The 20,883-nt window shown below is 33.3% G+C and overlaps 1 protein-coding gene across 1 annotated transcript in view; it reads right to left on the reverse strand.

The window, feature by feature from the left end:
- Positions 1–4,610: 4,610 nt before the first annotated feature.
- Positions 4,611–20,883, reverse strand: part of MS3_00011180 (uncharacterized protein) — a gene marked incomplete at both ends in the record, with an annotated part of 30,359 nt that continues 14,086 nt past the window's right edge. Inside the window, 9 exons of the mRNA XM_051219585.1 lie at positions 4,611–5,111; positions 8,644–9,238; positions 9,859–10,605; positions 10,953–11,292; positions 12,248–12,275; positions 12,310–12,346; positions 14,718–14,748; positions 15,882–15,991; positions 16,998–17,089. Of these exons, the coding sequence (XP_051064398.1) occupies positions 4,611–5,111; positions 8,644–9,238; positions 9,859–10,605; positions 10,953–11,292; positions 12,248–12,275; positions 12,310–12,346; positions 14,718–14,748; positions 15,882–15,991; positions 16,998–17,089 (2,481 nt within the window). The remainder of the gene's footprint in view (positions 5,112–8,643; positions 9,239–9,858; positions 10,606–10,952; positions 11,293–12,247; positions 12,276–12,309; positions 12,347–14,717; positions 14,749–15,881; positions 15,992–16,997; positions 17,090–20,883) is intronic.

The following is a 20,883-nucleotide window of genomic DNA, read 5'->3' on the forward strand; positions in this document are numbered from 1 at the left end:
TATTCACGATTTAAATCCTCACACATTTGAAAGATATTTTTGTTACTCAACATGATTTCTTTCAGCAACTGACCATTTAAAGGTTGTTTTTTCCACCATAAATGATTGTTACTACAAAGTTCAAAATATATTTCACGGTTAAAATGACAGATGAAACTTCAATTGGTTTAACATTAGTGTTGATTAAAATTCTTATCCAGTTGTCTTCAGTTTATCTGATTGTTTATACTGTCGATAGGAATTTACTTATATTTAAATAATAATTGAATATTCACTTGGTATTGTTTACTTGAATCTTCCCATTGATGTTTAAGACTGCAATTGACCAGTATCTTATTGACATATGTGCATACTGTGCGTATTGTCTCGATATTGCCTTAATTCACATGCATTATAAGCAAAGATGGATAGTGGCTAGCAATGTAATCACCCTATTGAACAAGCAAGTGGTTATCAGAACTCAGTAGCTAAATGAATAACGCGATGGCGTTCGAAGCAAACGACAATGGGTTCGAGTCCCGGAGTGAACGTCAACTGTGAGATGCAGGAACATCCAGCTGACGAGTCTCAGGTAGGACGAAACGCGCGTCCTGAATTCCACTGCTAGCCACTATCCATCTTTGCCAGTAATTGAATATGTTTTGGATGGTTTTTAAAATAAATTACAATTATTAGACAGTATTTGTTACAATTAACTAAATTACACCTGAAACAAACTACTAACATTCATTGTTGAAAGCTATAGCTAACTAGATAAATCACCTCTACGCCTTAGCATTATTTACTTACGCCTGTTACTCCTAGAGAAAGCATGGGCCGCTCACTAGCATTCACCATCCAACCCTGTCCTGGGCAATCCTTTCCAGTTTCTTCCATTTCCTATTCATCCTTTTCATATCTGCTTCTATTTCCCAACGTAATATGTCCTTCGGCCTTCCTCTTTTCCGCTTCCCTTCACGATTCCAAGTTAGGACTTGTCTCGTGATGCAGTTTGATGATGTATTTCCTATCCATTTCCATCGTCTTTTCCTAATTTCATCTTCAGCTTATAGCTGGTGTGCTCTCTCCCACAGGAGGCTGTTGCTAATGATATCCGGCCAACGGATGTTGAGTATCTTGCGTAGACAGCTATTTATAAATACTTGTACCTTCTTGATGGTGGTTGTTGTAGTACTCCAAGTTTCAGCTCCGTACAGTAGAACTAACTGCCTTGACGTTCGTATTGAAGATCCTCACTCTGATACTGGTTGAAATTTGTTTTGAATTCCATATGTTCTTTAATTGAAGGAAAGTAGCCCTTGCTTTGCCAATCCTCGCCTTTACGTCTGCATCTGATCCTCCTTGTTCATCGATGATGCTTCTCAGGTATGTGAAGGATTCTACATCTTCTAGAGTTTCGCCATCAAGAGTGAATTGATTGCTGTTCTCCGCTTTGAATTTGAGGACCTTGGTTTTCCCCTTGTGTATGTCGAGGACTACTGATGAAGAGACTGCTGCTACACTGGCTGTCTTTATCTGCATTTGTTCGTGTGTATGCGATAGGAGGGCTAGGTCATCTGCGAAGTCCAAATCGTCTAATTGATTCTGAGCTGTCCATTGTACTTCGTGTTTTCCCTCAGATGTCGAGGTCTTCATAACCCAGTCGACCACCAGAAGAAAGAGGAAGGGAGAGAGTAAACAGCCTTGTCTAACTCCGGTCCTTATTTGGAATTCATCTGTCAGCTGTACTCCATGCACGACCTTGCACTGTAGTCCGTCGTATGAGTTCCGGATAATATTGACAATCTTCTCAGGAACTCCGTAGTGTCGAAGAAGTTTCCATAATGTCCTCCTATCTACACTGTCGAATGCCTTTTCATAATCAATGAAGTTGATGTATAATGATGAGTTCCACTCAACTGATTGTTCGACGATGATCCGTAGTGTTGCAATTTGGTCTGTGCACGACCGATCCTTACGGAATCCAGCTTGTTGATCTCGAAGTTGGGCGTCTACTGCATCTTTCATCCGGTTCAGCAACACTCTGTTAAAGACTTTCCCTGGTACTGACAGAAGTGTAATGCCTCTGTAGTTTTCACATTTGCTCAGATCTCTTTTCTTTGCAATCTTGATAAGGTGTCCTTCTTTCCAGTCCATCGGCACTTGTTCCTTCTCCCAAATCTTTTTGAATAGAAGGTAAAGCATGTTTGTAGTTACTTCGATGTCTGACTTCAGTGCTTCAACTGGTATGTTGTCGGGTCCTACTGCTTTCCCGCTCTTGATTTGTCTGGTGGCCATTCTGATTTCTTCCGTTGTTGGTGGGTTGACATCTATAGGAAGATCTGTGTGTGCTGCTTCCATGTCTGGTGGATTCATTGGAGCCGGCCTATTCAGGAGTTCCTCGAAGTACTAAACCCATCTGTTCCGCTGTTGTTGAATTTCAGTGATGGCCTGCCTTCTTTGTCTTTGACTGGTTTCTCTGGTTCACTGTATTTCCCTGCTAGTTTCTTTTTTGTATCGTAACTCCGTTTCATATTTCCTTCTCTTGCAGCTTTTTCTGCCGTCGTTGCTAGTTCTTCCACGTACTTCTTTTTGTCGGCTCTATTGCTCTTCTTCACTTGCTTGTTTGCTTCTAAGTATTCAGCTTGTGCTTGAACTTTCTCTGCTCGTGTTCGGCTGTTGTTAATTGCTGCCTTCTTGTTCTTCCTTTCTTTGATTTTGTCCAGTGTTTCTATAGAGATCCACTCCTTATGATGATGCTTCTTGAGGCTCAGAACCTCCTGACATGTTGAAGTTAATGCTTCTTTGATGCCTTTCCAGTTTTCTTCCATAGTAGTTTCTTCTTCCTTCAGTAGATCTTATAAGGCTTGGGACCTGTTGTTGACAGCTATCTTGAATTCATTGAGTTTGTCAGTATCTTGAAGAAAGGCTGTATTGAACCTATGTAGTGCTGTTTGTCCAGTTCCTTTTTAGCTTCAGTTTTAAATTGGCCACAACTAGGTGGTGATCTGAAGCTATATCAGCTCCTCTCCTGGTTCTCACATCTTCCATTGTCCTTCGGAACTTTTTATTGATGCAAATATGATCTATCTGGTTCCCTGTGATGTGGTCCGATGAGATTCATGTAGCTTTGTGTATACGTTTGCGTGGAAATATTGTACCGCCTATGACCAATTTGTTCAATGCACACAGATTTACAAATCGTTCTCCATTTTCGCTTCTCTCTCCCAGTTCATGTCGTCCCATGATATCTTCATATCCAGTGTTGTCTAATCCGACTTTGGCGTTTATATCTCCCATCAGAATGGTGAGGTTCTTTCTTGGGCAATGCTTTATGATTGATTGCATCCGCTCGTAGAATTGATCTTTAATGTCGTCGTTGCTATCATTGATGGGTGCATAACACTGGATAATATACATTGTGATACCCTCCTTCTTTGTCTTGAATGATGCTTTGATGATTCTGGATCCGTGAGATTCCCATCCTACAAGTGCATTTCGTGCTACTTTGGACAGCATTAGAGCAACTCTCTCAGTGTGTGGAGCATGTTCCGCTTTGTGACCGGAGTATAGCAGTATCTCTACCGTTTTTAGCCTTTTCTGCCCAGCTTGGGTCCAATGGGTTTCGCTGATTCCCAGTACTGCCAAGTTGTATCTCCTCATTTCTGTTGCTATTTGACTGGTCTTCCTGGTCTCCCACATTGTCCGGACGTTCCATGTACCTATAAAAATTGTTGCTCTGGTTGTTAGAAGGGGCATCGGCCTCATGGCTCCCGAAGCAGCTCGGCTTTCACCATGAGGCCTTATAACTCTTCTGAATGAAGACCTTCTAACTCCCAGGGTAGAGTTTAAATGGTTTGAATTATTTTTTCTGGTAAGCGTTTTTTTTAGCGAGTTAGTTTTCTACGGGATGGAGTAGCTAATCCCATGCCCAACCCTCCTCCTTTATCCAGGCTTGGGACCGGCAGTAACTCTAGAAGAGCTACAGGCGGAGTTGCCTTAGCATAAGGTTAATATTCTTCTTCAATATCAGTAAGAAAATCTTACGAATGCAAATTTTTCAATGAATTCTCACCGTACACTCATACTACCATATTACCTAAGTACTAGTCACCGGGAAACACCACAGTAGTCAGATCTGTGAGACAAATATTATAGGCCATAAAGAATAACGTCAACTACGTACTGAGTAATCTTTTATACTAATAATTTCAGCTTGTTTTTTTAGGAACCCATCTTTAATTTATTGGAAGATAAATGAGTCAAAGATAATGTTAATGAGGACTTTATATATTCAAAATTCAAATTTTCACTACTCATACAATAAATAAGGGTAAAACATTGCTGTCACCAAAAGCTAAATTTTGGAACTTCAAATATGTAAGAATTAGAAAATTTCATTTCATAATGAAAGGTAAGAGGATACTAGTCATTATGTTTAGGTCATGTATGATTAGTGATTTACAGTTCTCCTCAGTGGTAAAACATAAAGCATACATGTACAAGAACATTCCCTTCTATCACATAAAACACCATCAATACTACTATTACTTGTTAGTAGTAGCAGAGTTCTGAATGAAGAAATGTAAGGTGAAAGTGTACAAAACAGGAATGAAAAGGGGAATTGATTTTTAAACAAGATCACATTCTGAAACCTCATCAGGATGCAGAAAAATTTCCGTTTCATTGATTCCTTGCATCGGATTAGTATATGATGGTGAATGTTCTTGATGATCTACAATAGTTTTGGACATTCTAGGTGATGGAGTGGGTGACAGAAATTGTGTCACATTTGGTCGATTAATTTTCATTGACTCTGTTTTTTCTGTAGTTTTTGTCTTTGGTGACGATGAGGATGTTGAAGTCGCTGTTGCCATTGGCGAAACCATGATTGATCTGTTTGAATGAATTGGCTCTGGCATAGATCTTTCATAGGGCAATAATGGTAGTCTACGACCTCGTTTATTTTCACTTCGAGAACAAAATCCAGTATCATTACTTGTATTTTCAACAACATTCGATGAACAATTTAAATTTTCAAAGTTACTTTCCAGCATCTGTTTCTCATTGTCTAATTTGTATTTTCTTAATTGATAAAGAAAATCATTAGATGGAGGAGAAGGAAGATTAGACTATAAATAAAAAGAAAACATACAGTAAAAGAGAAGGAAACAACAATGAAAATAATCAATTCTATTATCTAAATTAAGAGGCAAAAGTGACAACCATTTGTCGCATTGACTTATTAATAAACGTTGAATTTTTTATTAGCTAACATGATGAGAATATATATAATATGTATTATGACGTGGCATATTGAATTGTATACGATTAATGGAAATTCCCATTTTATCATTTTGTAAAGAGAACGAATATGAATCTGCAAGACAATTATGATCCCTAGGTAGATAACACGTAGGAAAAACCGATTACTATTTTCCACGCAATTTATTGAGACAAACCGTGGCTACTTGAACAGATAAGTATTTTTGATAGATGTAATGTTGTTTATGTTTGACTTGGACAATTAACCATAGTTAATTTCCCAAATATTCTCAATGTTATTTCATTTTGAAACTTGAATAATTCTGTCGGCAATCATAACTTTATCCAATGTTTTACGTTCAGTACTATATGGCATTCTAATATGAAGTTATTCATAATTTATCTTAAGCTTAAGTAAAATATTGTTGCAATTTAATTTCAAATGGGTAATGATATGAATCAAAGACACAATGCTCAAAGCACATTCAATAAGCCTCATATTAAGACCCTATTTATCTTATGATTGGTTTGAATAATGGTCACACAGCTAAAATAGAATGCAAAATGGAGTCTATTATCAAGTATTTAGTAAAACAGGTTATATTAAATAAATAAAATGAAATATAATAGGGATCATAATTACAATAAGATTTATTTAATTAGTAGAATATAATTTTCACTGACAATGGCAATGTAAAAAATGTCTTCAAAATTAAATAATTTTAATATTTTTTTTATCCTTGTTTAACTGGTTTCCATTCCATATCTAATTTTTTTTTAGTGAACAAAATGTAATCTTGTTCATTTTACTGTCATTAAGTGACCATATTGACACTCATGTATTCAGCTTTCTGTTATATATTTTTGTTGCCAATGTGTTCTTGAGGTTCAAGGTAGAGGTTTTCGAAATCATCGATTAATTATGTTAGGTGACATGTCTCAGGATTGGACATAGTATTGATTATTTATATTTCGATAATACCTGAACTTCAATATTAGCTTTTGCCCTATATTCTTCGAATTCATCTCTTCTTTTCAAACAGTGTTTAATTTTAATCATTATCAATGATACTGTTATTTTGACTAATTTCTTAAGCGTACTGTTAAATTTATTACATGATATAAGTGTTTTAATTTGGCAACTTATTTCAACACATTTATACCAGGCTCTACTTCGAATATGACTGATTGACATAAGGCTAAGACTTCTCTACAACACAATGTGAAGTACAAAGATCAAAGGTACAACCAGAAAAACTTCTAGTTAAAGAAGTTACGTTCATATTTTTATGCACAAAGTAAAAGAAAGTTACAGCAGTATTGTCATTAGCTTCTATTTTGATCCATATCTGATAACGTCTTAAGCCATAGTGTTGCACCATCTCTGGGACTCCAACCAGGAAGTCGTGAAGGATCAACAGAAACCAGTCCTGGATATCTTTCTATCATACTACGACACCAAATCACAAACCAACCACCTCACCGTTTTTTTCCAACCAGTCCCAGTTTCCGCAAATAATGCACAATGTGGAATTCCCTGGGACAATATTCATAGAACATGTTCAAGCCACCGAAGTCGATGTTTCAAGGTAGTGACACCAATTGGATTATCGTCTTTGTGCCCGAAAACACGATACCGAACCTCTGCGTTACTAACATGGTGTTGCCACTGGATGTCAGCAATCCTTCAGACGCAACAATGATCAATCACAGAGAGTCGTCTAACATCCTTAACTCTAAAAGATCAGGTATTATGTGGTAAGCCCATTCAACTATTTTGTTATTTGTCTACTCGCTGTAATTTAGATATTTAATCCACTATGTAAAATAATGTGTGAGTCTGATTGAGCTCATATCTGCATATCAATCATTATTTATTCTCCCATTGGTTGTAAACACAGACAACCAATTAACGCTCAGAAACATATCTGAATTTGTAACACTCACACACATATGCACACTCATTCGTTTCCCTGTGTGCTTGCTATCTGTGCATTTGCAGATTTTTACTAATCATTAACAATATACTATCTCTACAACTGGTGTTCAGGCTTTTATATAATCTCGAGTATAATTCATAATACTACTAGGAAATTTAGCATGAGATAAATACTCAGTTAGAACAACACATATAAGCGAACAATTGTTTTCAATTAGATAGTCATCAGGCTTTACTCTAATATACATGAATATTTATACGAAAATTTTAAACCAATCAAGGCAATATGGGTCAATGATGACGATCTAATTGAAAACAATTGTTCGCTTATATGTGTTGTTCTAATTTTCACAATGGGAATCTTTAATATTCTAAAATACTCAGTTAACGGGATATTATTTATTGGAGTCAGATATAGAGGAAATCAGACTCTATAGTCACAAACATAGAACAAAACTGATCTCATCAACGTGTTGTAGATCTGCCCTTTAACAAGCAAACTAAAATCCCGTAGGCCCCAAAGATGGCCCAGATTGGAATAAACCGTTCTGGCTTTAATTATATGTGAATGGATCTCATCACTCACGCCATGACCAGCAGCTACCCAAATACACGAACTTCTCAACTACTTCTATCTTCTCACTACTCAGAGTGATTGTAGCTTCAGGGTCCTGCCAGTCTTGTAAAAGTACTTTGCATTTCGAAGGTGCAAAGCATCAATGTGAGCATCAACACTGGAATGAAAGTACGTCGAGCAGGTAAGTCTTAATGAGAACGATACGTGCATCCCGGATTCCTTTTTTGCCATAATTTAAAAAAAACGTTAATCCTAAATGTAGAAAAACCTTTCAACTTTATGAAATTTCACCTGTTTAAAATTATAGACTGAAATTCGAATGTTTTAGTCTCTTAGCCATAATGATTAGAATGAAAACCCTTAAAACAGTCAGTTCATAATGTAAAGTGCAAACCCAGTAATCTTCAAAAACGCAGTATACTAATGATAAAAACTTATGCATTAATAACGGATTTCGAGAAGTGGTCCTTTATGTCCTTGTAAGAAACAGCGACTTAAGAAGCTGTACCATCTCAAGAGTGATGGAGTACTCTTTTAGGAAATTAGATGATCAAAACATATCGCGGATTGACTGTAGGTAAATATATAAACCACTAGATATCAACTTAGCAATCTGTAAGATAAATATTCTGCACGGAGTTCGAATGTCCTATGTTCGATTTCTGCTTTGGTCGTGGAAGTGCAATTTCATTGAGGAATGGCATATAACGAGGAGAAAAATTTACAGTCTTTTGTACTTTTCGACAGTTTTAAAGTTACAGTCAATGCAAACTGTAACATTCTTGAAACGCTTAAATAATAATATATGTAATACTTGATAACTCCGTTGTGTTTTGTTTGATTACTTAGTAAAAATGAATTACTCATTCAATTATTTACTTACATCAGAGTTGCTTTCTTCAACACGTTCATTAGCAATAGTTCTATTCTGATTATGACTTGAACTTGGTGTCGGTGGCAACTGAAATTCCATTAAAGATGTACAAATCGATCCACATAATTCTGAATTAATATCACAATTTTTCAGTAGACTCGGGGTTTCACTTTCTTCGACACAGTACATTGATGAGGAACAAAATGATGTATCTGTTGGTGTAGACCCTAGATTCATTGTTGTAGCATACTGATTCATATTGAATAAACCATGTTCTAAATCTGTCAAACCCTGCGAATATTCTTCATTTTCATTACTGTCATTATTATTATTACCATCATCATCATTGTTACTAATAATTTCTTCTTTGCCATCGTCTCTTCCTCGTGTACAAGAAAAATTCGGTAAATTGGGATGCTGATGATGAACAAAAGCATTATCATTCTTGTTAATTGTACATTTTGTAGGATACCAAGAAGAATTAAACTGATGACTTGGTTTACCATTCGATCTACAAGAATTTAGATGTAAATTTGATTTAGTTATTGATATAGGTGGTCGTGGTGACGAACTGATAGGACTCTTTGTATTTGCAATCCTTCTACTTTTTCAAAGTAAGGAAAAAAACAGACATTATCCATTGTTATTTTGGAGTAAGAAATGATTCAATGCTTTGTAGACAGTTTTCGTCACAGATTATCATCATTTTGGATTTTATTAGAAAGTAGGAAATAGTGGATATTAATCTCAGTGTAGTATAGGAATCTACATAAGAATGTGCCCGCGAGTACTGGTGGTTCGAACCCAGGAAATTTATATCTTGCAGTGAGCAATCATCCCTCAGACGACTAGATTGGAAACAGACTGTGCAAATTTCCAACTTCAGTCAATTAGCATTTTACAGCGATAATCGTCTGACAACTTTTAACATGGTTAAACTTGTTAAATGCCAAAGGGTATGCAACAATAACCATGTATCAACCATGAAAATTAAATAAAGGGGATAGGTTTTTTTAACTAGCTTTCGTGAAAAAGCGTACATTGTGCACATAGCTCTAACCAGCATGAAAATATAAACATATCGAAAATGTCACCATCCATCCACATACGTACACACACCTTTATTTATTCATAAGCAAATTAGTTAACAGCAGAAAAAAAGTGAAAATAATAAATGAAAAATAGTAATAGTAATAACAATAATCATGAAAGTGATTCACTTACTTCGATGAATTAATAAGACAATCTCTAGGAGAATTACAAGCAATATGTTGCATGCCTTGTTCATTTGAGCGTATTTGAATCAATTCATGTGTTTCTTTATCCAATTTATTTCTATTCGGTGAGTTGTTTAGAGTAGAAGCCTGTGCTACAGAGGCCACCAAGGCATGGTTTACTTTACACTTATCTTCTTTGTTTGTTACAGGCTTACTAGATATTTTAGGGAAGACATGGTTATTATTAATATTATTGTGATTTTTAATTTCCACTTCATGGAGATTATTAGCATCGTGTCTTTCATGATTTTCAATAGTATCTTGACTATCATCAGTTGTTACCGGTGACGAGCACCGTTCTGGATATCTGTCTAACCGACTTACTGGTCTCGGTAGAATTCGATGGCTTCGCCTTGGGACTCTGCTAGTTGCCGCTCTACCATGAGGCGATGCTTTAAATGACGAAGTGGTAATCGGTAGTATTGTATCCAATTGATGAAACTCACGATAAGCTGATGATCTGGCCACTGAATTCGATCTACACTGAGAAAATTGACAATTGTCAGTATGTAGTGTTGGACACAATGAAGAATGCTTTTGTAAAAATTGATCTTCGCTAAAATCTTCCTCAATAAAATAATGTTTGGTTTTAGGAAAGGATCTTCGACGGTGTTTGAATTTGATTTCATTCGGATCATTCATAATCAGACGAGCATGATTATACTTTGGACAATGTGAACGACGGTTGGCGTAACTGAGACAGATGAGAGGGAAAAGATATGCATTAGGTATAAATCATGTGTACAGAATAATTCTTTGGATAATTTTATAATTTTAAACTATACAGTTGTTTATAAATATCAACCATAAAATGTCACCCGCGAGATTTCAATGCTTTCAGTTTCTTGATTCAAGAATTGATTGACATGACACAATAAATGTTAATTTCATTGTTCTTTCAAGTAAGAATAAGTTACGGAAAATTTTGAAAAACATTTGAAAATAACCTGTTTAAGATCATCAAACAAATTACGTATAAAACAATATGAAATAATTTTTTTCTACCAAACAAAGCTAATAACAGTTTGCTAAGTAACTTACATATGAGGATGATCACCAATATCGGTGACAGTTTCACAGCCTCGTGGACGATAAAACACACCACTTGTACCACGTACATGATATGGATTGATTGGAATAGCAGTAGGATGGTAATAATGATTATAGTATGAATCATTTACGTTTGTGTCGAAATAATAGTGTGAAGTAGGATGATGTTGATGATGAAAATCACATGAATCTGTTGTACATTTGGAATCATGAATTGTATTTATATTCGGGGGAACAGGTGATTTCACTAAGTAACCGGGATTGAATTCAATAAGACTTGAATATAATGGTCTTGGGTTGCTGATACAGTGTAAAAAGTATAGAAAATTTACTAAAAATGTTTGAGTGAAGTTGACTAGTTTATTCGTGATTGATAAACATACAAATTATGTATAATTATCTTCTATATTTATCACTTTATTTTATTTGTATTGACATACAAAAATCAATGAGCACTAAGAACTAGTTAAGGATGACATTAGTTACTACTCAGCAATCAATCAATGTAAAAATCTCAGTCAGTAAAAGCCAGAATACCTTAGTGATTATATTTCTGACTGTGATATGTAGTGACACACATTTGAATCCTATAGCAATTATAAGTCCGCCACTTCATTAGTTCAACATCGGTTGCACAAATATCTTGATACAAAGTGCTAACTAATCCAAACTCGAAGTCGAAAATTTTTGTCGATTGCCCCCAACTAAATAACATTTGTAGAGAACAAAATAATATGAAAAGGGCTTCATCTATTAAGAGGTTTTATATAGGGACTAATGCACGTTAGTCAACTAGAGGTAGTTCTTATAAATATAGGTAAACGAATATCTAAAAAAAGACCCAATAAAATACTTCAAAGTAACTAAAGTAAACTCATTACACTAGCGTTATTACATTCATTTATTGAGAGGTCGCTAAACAGTTCAAGACACATGACTTTCATCCATTGAGTCACATACGAACATCACTTCTCTTTCTACTCTAACAGTGTGAGCACATAACTAAGTAGAATCATTAGACTTCGAACGCATACACACAAAATCATGAGGTCGACAACCGAGTTGTTGATTTGTAACGATGATAATATTAAAATTATTCTAAAGAAAAGGACAACCGCAGAAAAAATTCCTACATCACATAACTCGATTTGCACAGATACATATTTGTATACCAATGAAACGTATGATTTAAATGTAGTGAGAATCGCCATTTCATAAATAAGAGAGTTTATACTGTTTTTCAAAGAAATTAATTACAAAACAGGCACATATGCACATTGACTTACCGATTAGACTTGCAGTTATTTGTTTCATCTACAATTGCAACAGGTTGGACAGGATCTGTTACATGTATTGGATTATTAGACTCAGGTAACAAACTACTTCTAAAGTAGAGAAGAAAATAATGCATTCATAGATTCACAGATTTCATTGACAACAAAATCAAAAAGTGAATTAGTAACCATTACAATACTAATGATAATAGAAGTGTTGTTCAATTATCGGTCAGAAATAAACTCAAACATCATGAAATAGTGATAGAAGGTATGTGTTTTTGTAATTTAAACTATTTACAGGTTTATCAGGTGATTAACAAATAAATCTCTGTAGATCATCTGGAAAACAGAGTGCAATTATATACCGGGGATATATGGAAGTTTAATTAAGAATACATAGTTCAGGAGTAATTAAATTGAAGTATGTAGAGTGTTTGCATTCACTATATGAATGATTCAAGTTTTCTGATGGAATCGTTGATCATATTAACAAAGAACATCCATGACAATTATTCGTTAAATATATACAGCCATAAAGTAATACAAAGTGATCCATAAGGCCGTATACTAGCTGCATACAAGAGTGCAGATCATTTCACCTTCGGTTTTTTATAAGGTCGAGCTACAGTGGGGTTTTCAATAAGCTTATTGTCCATACATTCAGATCGTTATTTTTATTTCGCACTGTCAGTGAAAAATTTATTCAAATAAACACAATACATGTTACATGCGCCATAAAAGTTTAGCCTTCACAATGCAATCGCCCAAATCGTCTGACGTGATGTGTCACACCATTCACTCTGTTCACTGACGGAATGTTGATCAGGAGTACACCATACATGTAATCCTTTAAAATTTACTAATGAGAATCACATTCAGCACTAAATCACCAAACCAAGTGCTTTATTATTTCTATGATGTCAGTCGCAGTCATCGCAATAAGTGGCACTAGTGCACATAGATATTAGTTACTATACTTTGCATCATCGCAATCAGTGAGATTAGAACACCAGAAGAAATAATATCGATTAAAGTGGAAGTTCAGACACGGAGAATACAGCTCAAAAAGAAACAAGGGAGATCAAAGAAAGAGAATTAAGAATGGCAATCAAATCAAGATCTACGGGAAGAGAGTGGAGAGGAATCTGTGCGACTAAGACCAATTTTGGGCCATATCACCAAATATACCCAAACACAGATTACAACTATCTCGTAAGCCTTAATTTTTGGGCCATTCTATACAGTTATAAATCAGATTACTAATCGATAACCTAATTAACCGACACGGTCTACTGATCTATTTACCTATGACTTTTTTCAACCTACTCATATGCCGTTCTATGTTGCATGTCAAGACAGACAGTGCTTGGTAATGTGAAAGACATATTCCAATCATTTCAGTCGATGAAAGTCTGAAGCCTCATAAATCGACCTGTCGTTTTTGAAGGATCATTTTACTTAAACTTATTTGATAATCAACATTGGACAGGTGAGAACAACTAACACATTATTGGATTAGGCAGCTAATAAGGGAGTAGTGAAAAAGTGTAAGAACTATGGTCTACTATAGACTACTGTGAAAAGTTCCCGAAGGTGGGTGAAATCTAAAAAGCTGTAGGAAATAAACCGTGCCATTTAGGGTATTCTATGAAGAAAAATTACTATTTTAAAAAATATTATTCAGAAAAAGAAGGCAACGGAGATAGATATAAATAAAAAAATCTAAGTAAAGCATGAAGTTAACCAAGTAGATGAATGTAGTGCAGACCTGATCCGGATTTGACTCAGTTTATACATAATAATTATATTTTTAATCTATTCAGTTATTAAAATGATAATAATTGCAGCTAACTGTTATTGTTTAGAAAATATATTATACATTAAAAATGAAAAACAACAAATACCATCTACAAAATATACTGATCTCCATAAAATCATTTCAAACCAAATAACAAAATTGCTTAATGGGATGTAGATTAGTTGCGTGTTTGCGTTGAATGTGTAGATGTGGCTATTAAAAATAATTAGTACTAAACGAATTTATATTACAATGGTAATACAAGTGAAAATTTGATTCAATTGTTCATAAAATACATTAATCATTTATCAGATCATATACTAAACGTCAAACTAATGTTTGAGTGTATAGGAGAGTTTTTGTGATACTAGAAATTTGCCGAAACTGTAGACAGTAGAAGAGAGTGAAACTTGAAACCAATAGTTGAAAGTCAACTCTGTAACTCACTTCAATCCTTATATCGTCACTGGCTATTGTCGTTACCTCCTCTCAAAAGTTTGACGGATAAACAAAACAATAGTCTATGATGGATTAATTCGATTTACAATATCATACATCAATACGCGCTTATCTGAACTAGGTCCACATGCAAATTAATTGATGCAAAGGAGATGAAAGTTGAAATGACAGTTAAAAACAAATAAATTTGTGATAAATTATATTTAAAGAATTTTTACTTACTCATTTCCAATAAACGGTGATTCAGTCTTATCTGAAAAAAAAAAGAGAATTAATTTATCATAACTTTTGACTTAAGTAACGTCCATTAAGGACGTGAGTAAAAACAGAGTACAACACTAAGGATGAGTATCAATCAGAGCGCTTTAGTGTAATACAGTAATGTAACTAACATAATAGCTGTCTAAATAGAATAAATCAAGAATACCAATAATATAATGTCACGTTGATGATACTTACATCTTCGCATTTCTGTAGTACAGCTTGGTATAACTACTTATGCAAATTGAAATTGTGTGCCATTCCGCATAACTAGTCTAGTATCAATCAGTTGCTCCTTCGGTCTTAATGAAGGTGGACAATCTTATGTTCTGATGATTACTTTATCCGAATCTAGCTTGACTTTCCTGGAACATAGTTGTTTACAGTTGGGTACTTCTATTAACTTCATGTTTCCTATGACAGCGTAACCTGTATTTCGATTTATGATGTTTCAAACATCTTCACATTTTGTCAATCGTTAATTACTCTTTCATGATGGTAGACCTATTCACTGACAAAAACTCCGCTGCCATATTATTTTTAATATATTCCAATTTCATTTCTATGGAGCAAAGAAACGTAATCTGGAATGTAGTTGCGTTACCTTACAGTATATTCATTTATTATTCCGAAACCAACTGAACCAATTTATAATAAAATAAACGTATACTAAATTATTTTATACGCAATTACGTTTCATTACAATTAATTAATCAATCATTGGTATAGGGGGTTTGAGGGTATTGTAGAATTTTCAGTTTAAATCACGAACTGACCTTGGACCACCTTTGAACGGCCGTTTTGTCTTAGTATGGGGCTCTCCATAAGCATCCACAACCTCGTATCCGGGACCCAAACCCAGAATTTTCAGCTATGCGAGAGAACGCTTAAAAGGTAGCTCACAGAGCCGACATCCAGTGATGTTAATGTCTAACTTCAACCAGTTCACGATAAAACTCTGAAGTTTGTAAGAATTTCACAGTTTGAATTGTGAACTGGTCTTAGCTGAACATTGAAATCAAAAACTCATTTACTTAAACACTTCTTTTAACTATTGTATTATCCATTTTATATTTATAGTCGTTCCTCAATATATAATAAGAGCAAAACAGAAGGATTACTTACCTAATGAAGAATTGGTATAACAGATTGGCTGAGCAGTAGAATTAGAACATAAATCCCCGTTTACCAGTGACTGATGAGGTTCATTTATTATTCTTTGAGATATTTCGTTTCTACATTTAATAAAATCACACAAAGACAAGGAAATAAATAAACAAAAAATTAGACAAAATTAGAATAACAAAACGAATTGTTAAGCACAGAAACTAAATAAAACAATACAAAGCTTAATCCCTTTCACTATAAGGTGATATCAGATAAAAGGCTAATATAAACCGAAATCAGGAAGCGATGGACAATTATTTCATCTTACTATGCAACGAATGACAGATATTATAAACTAAATGGTCACTTTGTTAAATACAATACTAGTTATAAGACTTCAAGGTCCTGAGTTCGATTCTCGGCGAGGCTGTGAGTACACATTTTCGAAAAGTCACATACTGGTACAAATACACTAGTTAATTCTCTATTATTTACAGAGCTTCCTCAGCTGGTAATAGTTCTTTGTGAAGCCATTCTTTAACAGCTAGAATGTATTTTATTCTCAGATCTTGTTCATAAATCAGAAAAAAAAATTCAAGACAAGAGAAATGAATACAGATCTTATTAATTAAGAAAACTGATTTTGCAGAGGAAGAATAATAAAGTGCAACAATTGTGTTTGGTCACATCTCACGATGATGTTTGAATTAATTGCTATGAGCCTATCTTGAAAGTACTAACACTACGACAGGTATTTATTTCAAGATGTGTTGCAAGATACGTTGTCGTTGATCTGTTTCGTTTAACCAATTACAGATTTTAGGGTGGACATATCTATCGGGTCACATGAAAAACATCCACAATTTCACTAAAACTGACAATGTGACTTGATAAAAGGTTTCTGCCAAGCATGAACACAGTTTTTAAACATTAATACTATTTATATATTATTATTATCGAATACTTCGTAAACTTGATAAATGCAAAACCTCACTCAATATGCCAACAATCAGGTTTGTAGTGTTAAATTATAAGATTTATAGGCATTGAAATTAGCCAGGAATTTGACACGGATAAGATGTAATAGGAACGATCTCGAAGTGAATTAATATAAGTAACTTATTTTCAACTTACCTATAAAAGTTTAAATAATTTTTGCATGTTTCCAATAAGGAATTACATGTCTCAGAATTATCAACAGAACAACGATATGTGAATCGTGTACCCTAGAAAAACATGAATATCAGAGTAAATAGTTTAAAACAGAATAGTTGGTTTTTTTTCAGAAAAAGTAAACGTAATGGAACCTTAAAATAACATATATATTATTACTACTAAGTAATTTTTGAGTGACTTATAGAACAAGACGTCGAGATGATGACTTTATTCAAAACATTATTCCTATAAAATCAGTTTCTTCCCTCTTGTTTTGTAAGTGAAATTCTACTTACCTCAGTTAGTTAACTGGCAAGATTACGATAAATAAACTACAGTCACACTATCTCGTTTAGAATCACTTCGTATATATGACTGAAAGCTGTAGTTTTTCAACACATCCATTAGTAGTTTTCCTTTTTTTTTGTAATCGAATCTATTCAAAGTCGATTCAAAGAGCAAAATAACAGTTCAGATGATTAAATTGTCGTAATATATTATCAAATCAGCTATCCCATTTTTAGTAATTTTCTACTTGAATGCTACAATGTTCGTGGAACATTTTGAAATATATTCTCTCAATAGTCAATAACAATAAACATTCGAACATTATTTATTTTATCGATGTTCATTTGCCCAGTTGAATAAATTCTCTTTCAGTAACATATTTGTTTTTTACTTTAAAAATACATTTTCCTTATTTATGTCACTAGTGGGACAGAAGCATATTTGGCTATTCAATAAATCATGAACAATCAAATGAAAAATTCAAAACTTATCCACTACCAAATAACACTTAGTTACAATCAATAGGAAAACCAGGAACTTCGGACAAAGAGTTCATATGTAAGAGAGAGAGATACTTTATTTTAACTAAACTAAAGCTTGAAATGATAGAATCCTTAATAATGTAGAAGTATTTTTCACCTAGAGCTGACATCTATCATAGAACTACAGGAAATCAAAAAAATTAAACCGTTTGTTCTAATGGTTGAATGGCAGAGTTTTCGCTTTAATATCGACGAACTGTTTTATCATTACATTTTATTTACAAACATTAATGTATTAGAACCTACGATGAAAACATGTTCATTAAACACTTATTTCTATCCTAAATTTCTTCATTCTCCCAGTAATAATATCAAGAGATTACGTTATCAGGTTCATCTACACATGTTAGTGGATGGAGAGGATTTACATAAAAGCGACCATTAAGAACAAAATATAAAATCTGATTAACTGAACTTTGTGATTGTTGAAATACTTCGATTTTTCAACTAGTCAACAATTTACGATTATTATCCGATAAGTCGAGATAGTATTTATTCTGTTTAAATATCGTTAGCATTATTACCTCACATACAAATCCAATGTATCCATGTTTCTTAAGTTAGTCATAAGCAATAGGTTCATCTAGTGATGTAACATATTACCTTTCCCAAAAAGTGAAAAGTATCTAAGTACATATTATAAATAATTCATTTGTTAAAATTGACTTATTTACAATGAATATGTTGAAATAGCTAAACAAGTGTAAACTGAAAATGTTTATAATATCAGCTCTGAATAATTCAAATAATAAATAAGTTCATATAAATAATCAATGTTACTATTGTTATGTAGAATAATAGAAGGAAACAAAATGAATTATCCAACTGATGTGAATTACCTCGTTTAAAATTTTAATTAAAATTTGTTTGTGTTTATGACTGAAACCCGTAATCTGTGGCCTGAAAAGCAATAAGACAAATAGTTAAAATTAATTTACTACAGTTAGTCATCTGTAATAGATATCTTTAAATAAATTACCGACGAATATAACGTAAGAAATGAAAAACACCATTTCAAATACGATATTACTAAGGAATAAATTCCTAAGTGCATGAAATCTAACTATAATTTATACTGACATATTCAAGCAAATATTGCTGAAAATGACATGTCAAAACTTAACGTCTTATACATAATCCACGACTAGGTTAATTTCGATTCAAAAAGCCTAAAATCATAACCTAAAGCAAACTTATGCCACTTTTGTATATATATATATATATCACAAAATATCGATTACAAAGTTATAATAATAGCAATTATTATTGTTATTATTATAACAAGCTCTACTACCGCAAAATATTTAGTTGTAATTCAATGATCAATATATAATGAAAAAAAGGAATCATCGGCTTTTTACTTGACTTTCAATAAGAATACAGAACAAATAAACGACAAACTACTGCTGAATCTTTATGCAGGGAAAACCAGATTAGTTTAATAACAGTCAAGTTAGATTCCCTTAAAAAATATGCATAGACAACGATGAAAATATTGATAAAATTAAGAAATATATTGTCATTTATAAAATTGATATACATAAGTAGAAACATATTTACTGAAATTAATCTTTATGTTAATCACTTCGGCGATGGAGGGAGTGAGGGAAGAGAAATAATGGAAGTTCGTTTATTTTCTCAAGTAAGCGGAAATCATTTGACACTTAACTACAATTTTAATTTTTTTCTAATTTTGTGAACTCGTTTTTATTTGACTTTTCTCCTTTAAAAGAAAGTATTATCTTTAGTAAGAATAGGAAAAAATTGAAGAATATTCTCTCATTCTATATTAACAAGTTTGAAGAATAGCCTATTATTATTATCATTGATATATATATATATATAAACGAGACAAAAAGCTTATCCTTAAATGAACTTATATATATATAGGGAAACGCATAAATACTATCATCTTGGCAATAGTGGATAGACTGAAATGATTCGATTGCTACTTGTTCAATTTAATAAATTTTTGTCACAGTTACTAACTTCAATGAATGGAATTGTGAATGATTAAAAAATTTAATATCAGGGAAAAGTAAAGATAACAGTAAAGGTTAAATACCTATCTTATAAATTTAATCCTTTAGTTTTAATCATACGCCACTATTTTTGTTCTAACTACTCCTAATACAAAATCAAGACAGGTTGTAGATTATGTAAACATGTACAGTTGGGATGGGGTTAGTTATTTAAAGAGTAAAATGGACATCCAGTGTTCACACTCTTACTATCCATGATTAGTAAACCATGTTGATGACGTTCGTTTATAGATATCATCTAACAGTATATTATTCTTTTATTTAGACTGTCTGCTCTGACTTTTTTGTCACATATTTTCAATGTTTTTTCCTGACTAGTCTACACACGGAGCTACAATCTTATTCACTGCGTAACACTACTTCCTGACCTTCTTAACTTTCTTTATAGTTCATTTATTAAACTGGATGTCAGTTGTTACCGAAATTTAATTACCTTCTCCCTCCTTTCGTGATGATCTGTATTGTTTAAACCATAACCTCTATGAAATATTTATTAAAAATACAGATGTGAACATCATGATGGTCAATAAGACCAGCTTAGTAAAAAAGAGTTAGGAAATTATTAGAACCAGATAAACTGATGTTATGAAATTAATTTATTAACAATCACCTATAGAAATCTCACTGTGGGGTAGTGGTAAGTAGTTTATAGCGTCATACTTGTAAGGCTGATTTCTATGTAGACAAACTCCAACAAATCGTGAATCGCTTGAGGACTTTTTTCGACTTGTACTATAAACCATAGTGGCCTGATTCACTTATCACATAAACCATGTAAATCTCAGTACAACAACAATATATTATCTGAAATGCTAGTGCTCGTTACAAGAGTGTTTAAAATAGTACTAAGATATTTAGGAAAGAAAACAACATTTCTAATAACAGGTACCATTTTATTGGACATAGACTTGATGAAAACTGACAAATAAATCTTTCAAATTATGCAAACATTTAAATTTTTTTCACAAGAGATAAAAGAGAACATTTATTCAC

The sequence above is a fragment of the Schistosoma haematobium genome, chromosome 7 (assembly GCF_000699445.3).
Source record: "Schistosoma haematobium chromosome 7, whole genome shotgun sequence".
Classification (NCBI taxonomy): domain Eukaryota; kingdom Metazoa; phylum Platyhelminthes; class Trematoda; order Strigeidida; family Schistosomatidae; genus Schistosoma; species Schistosoma haematobium.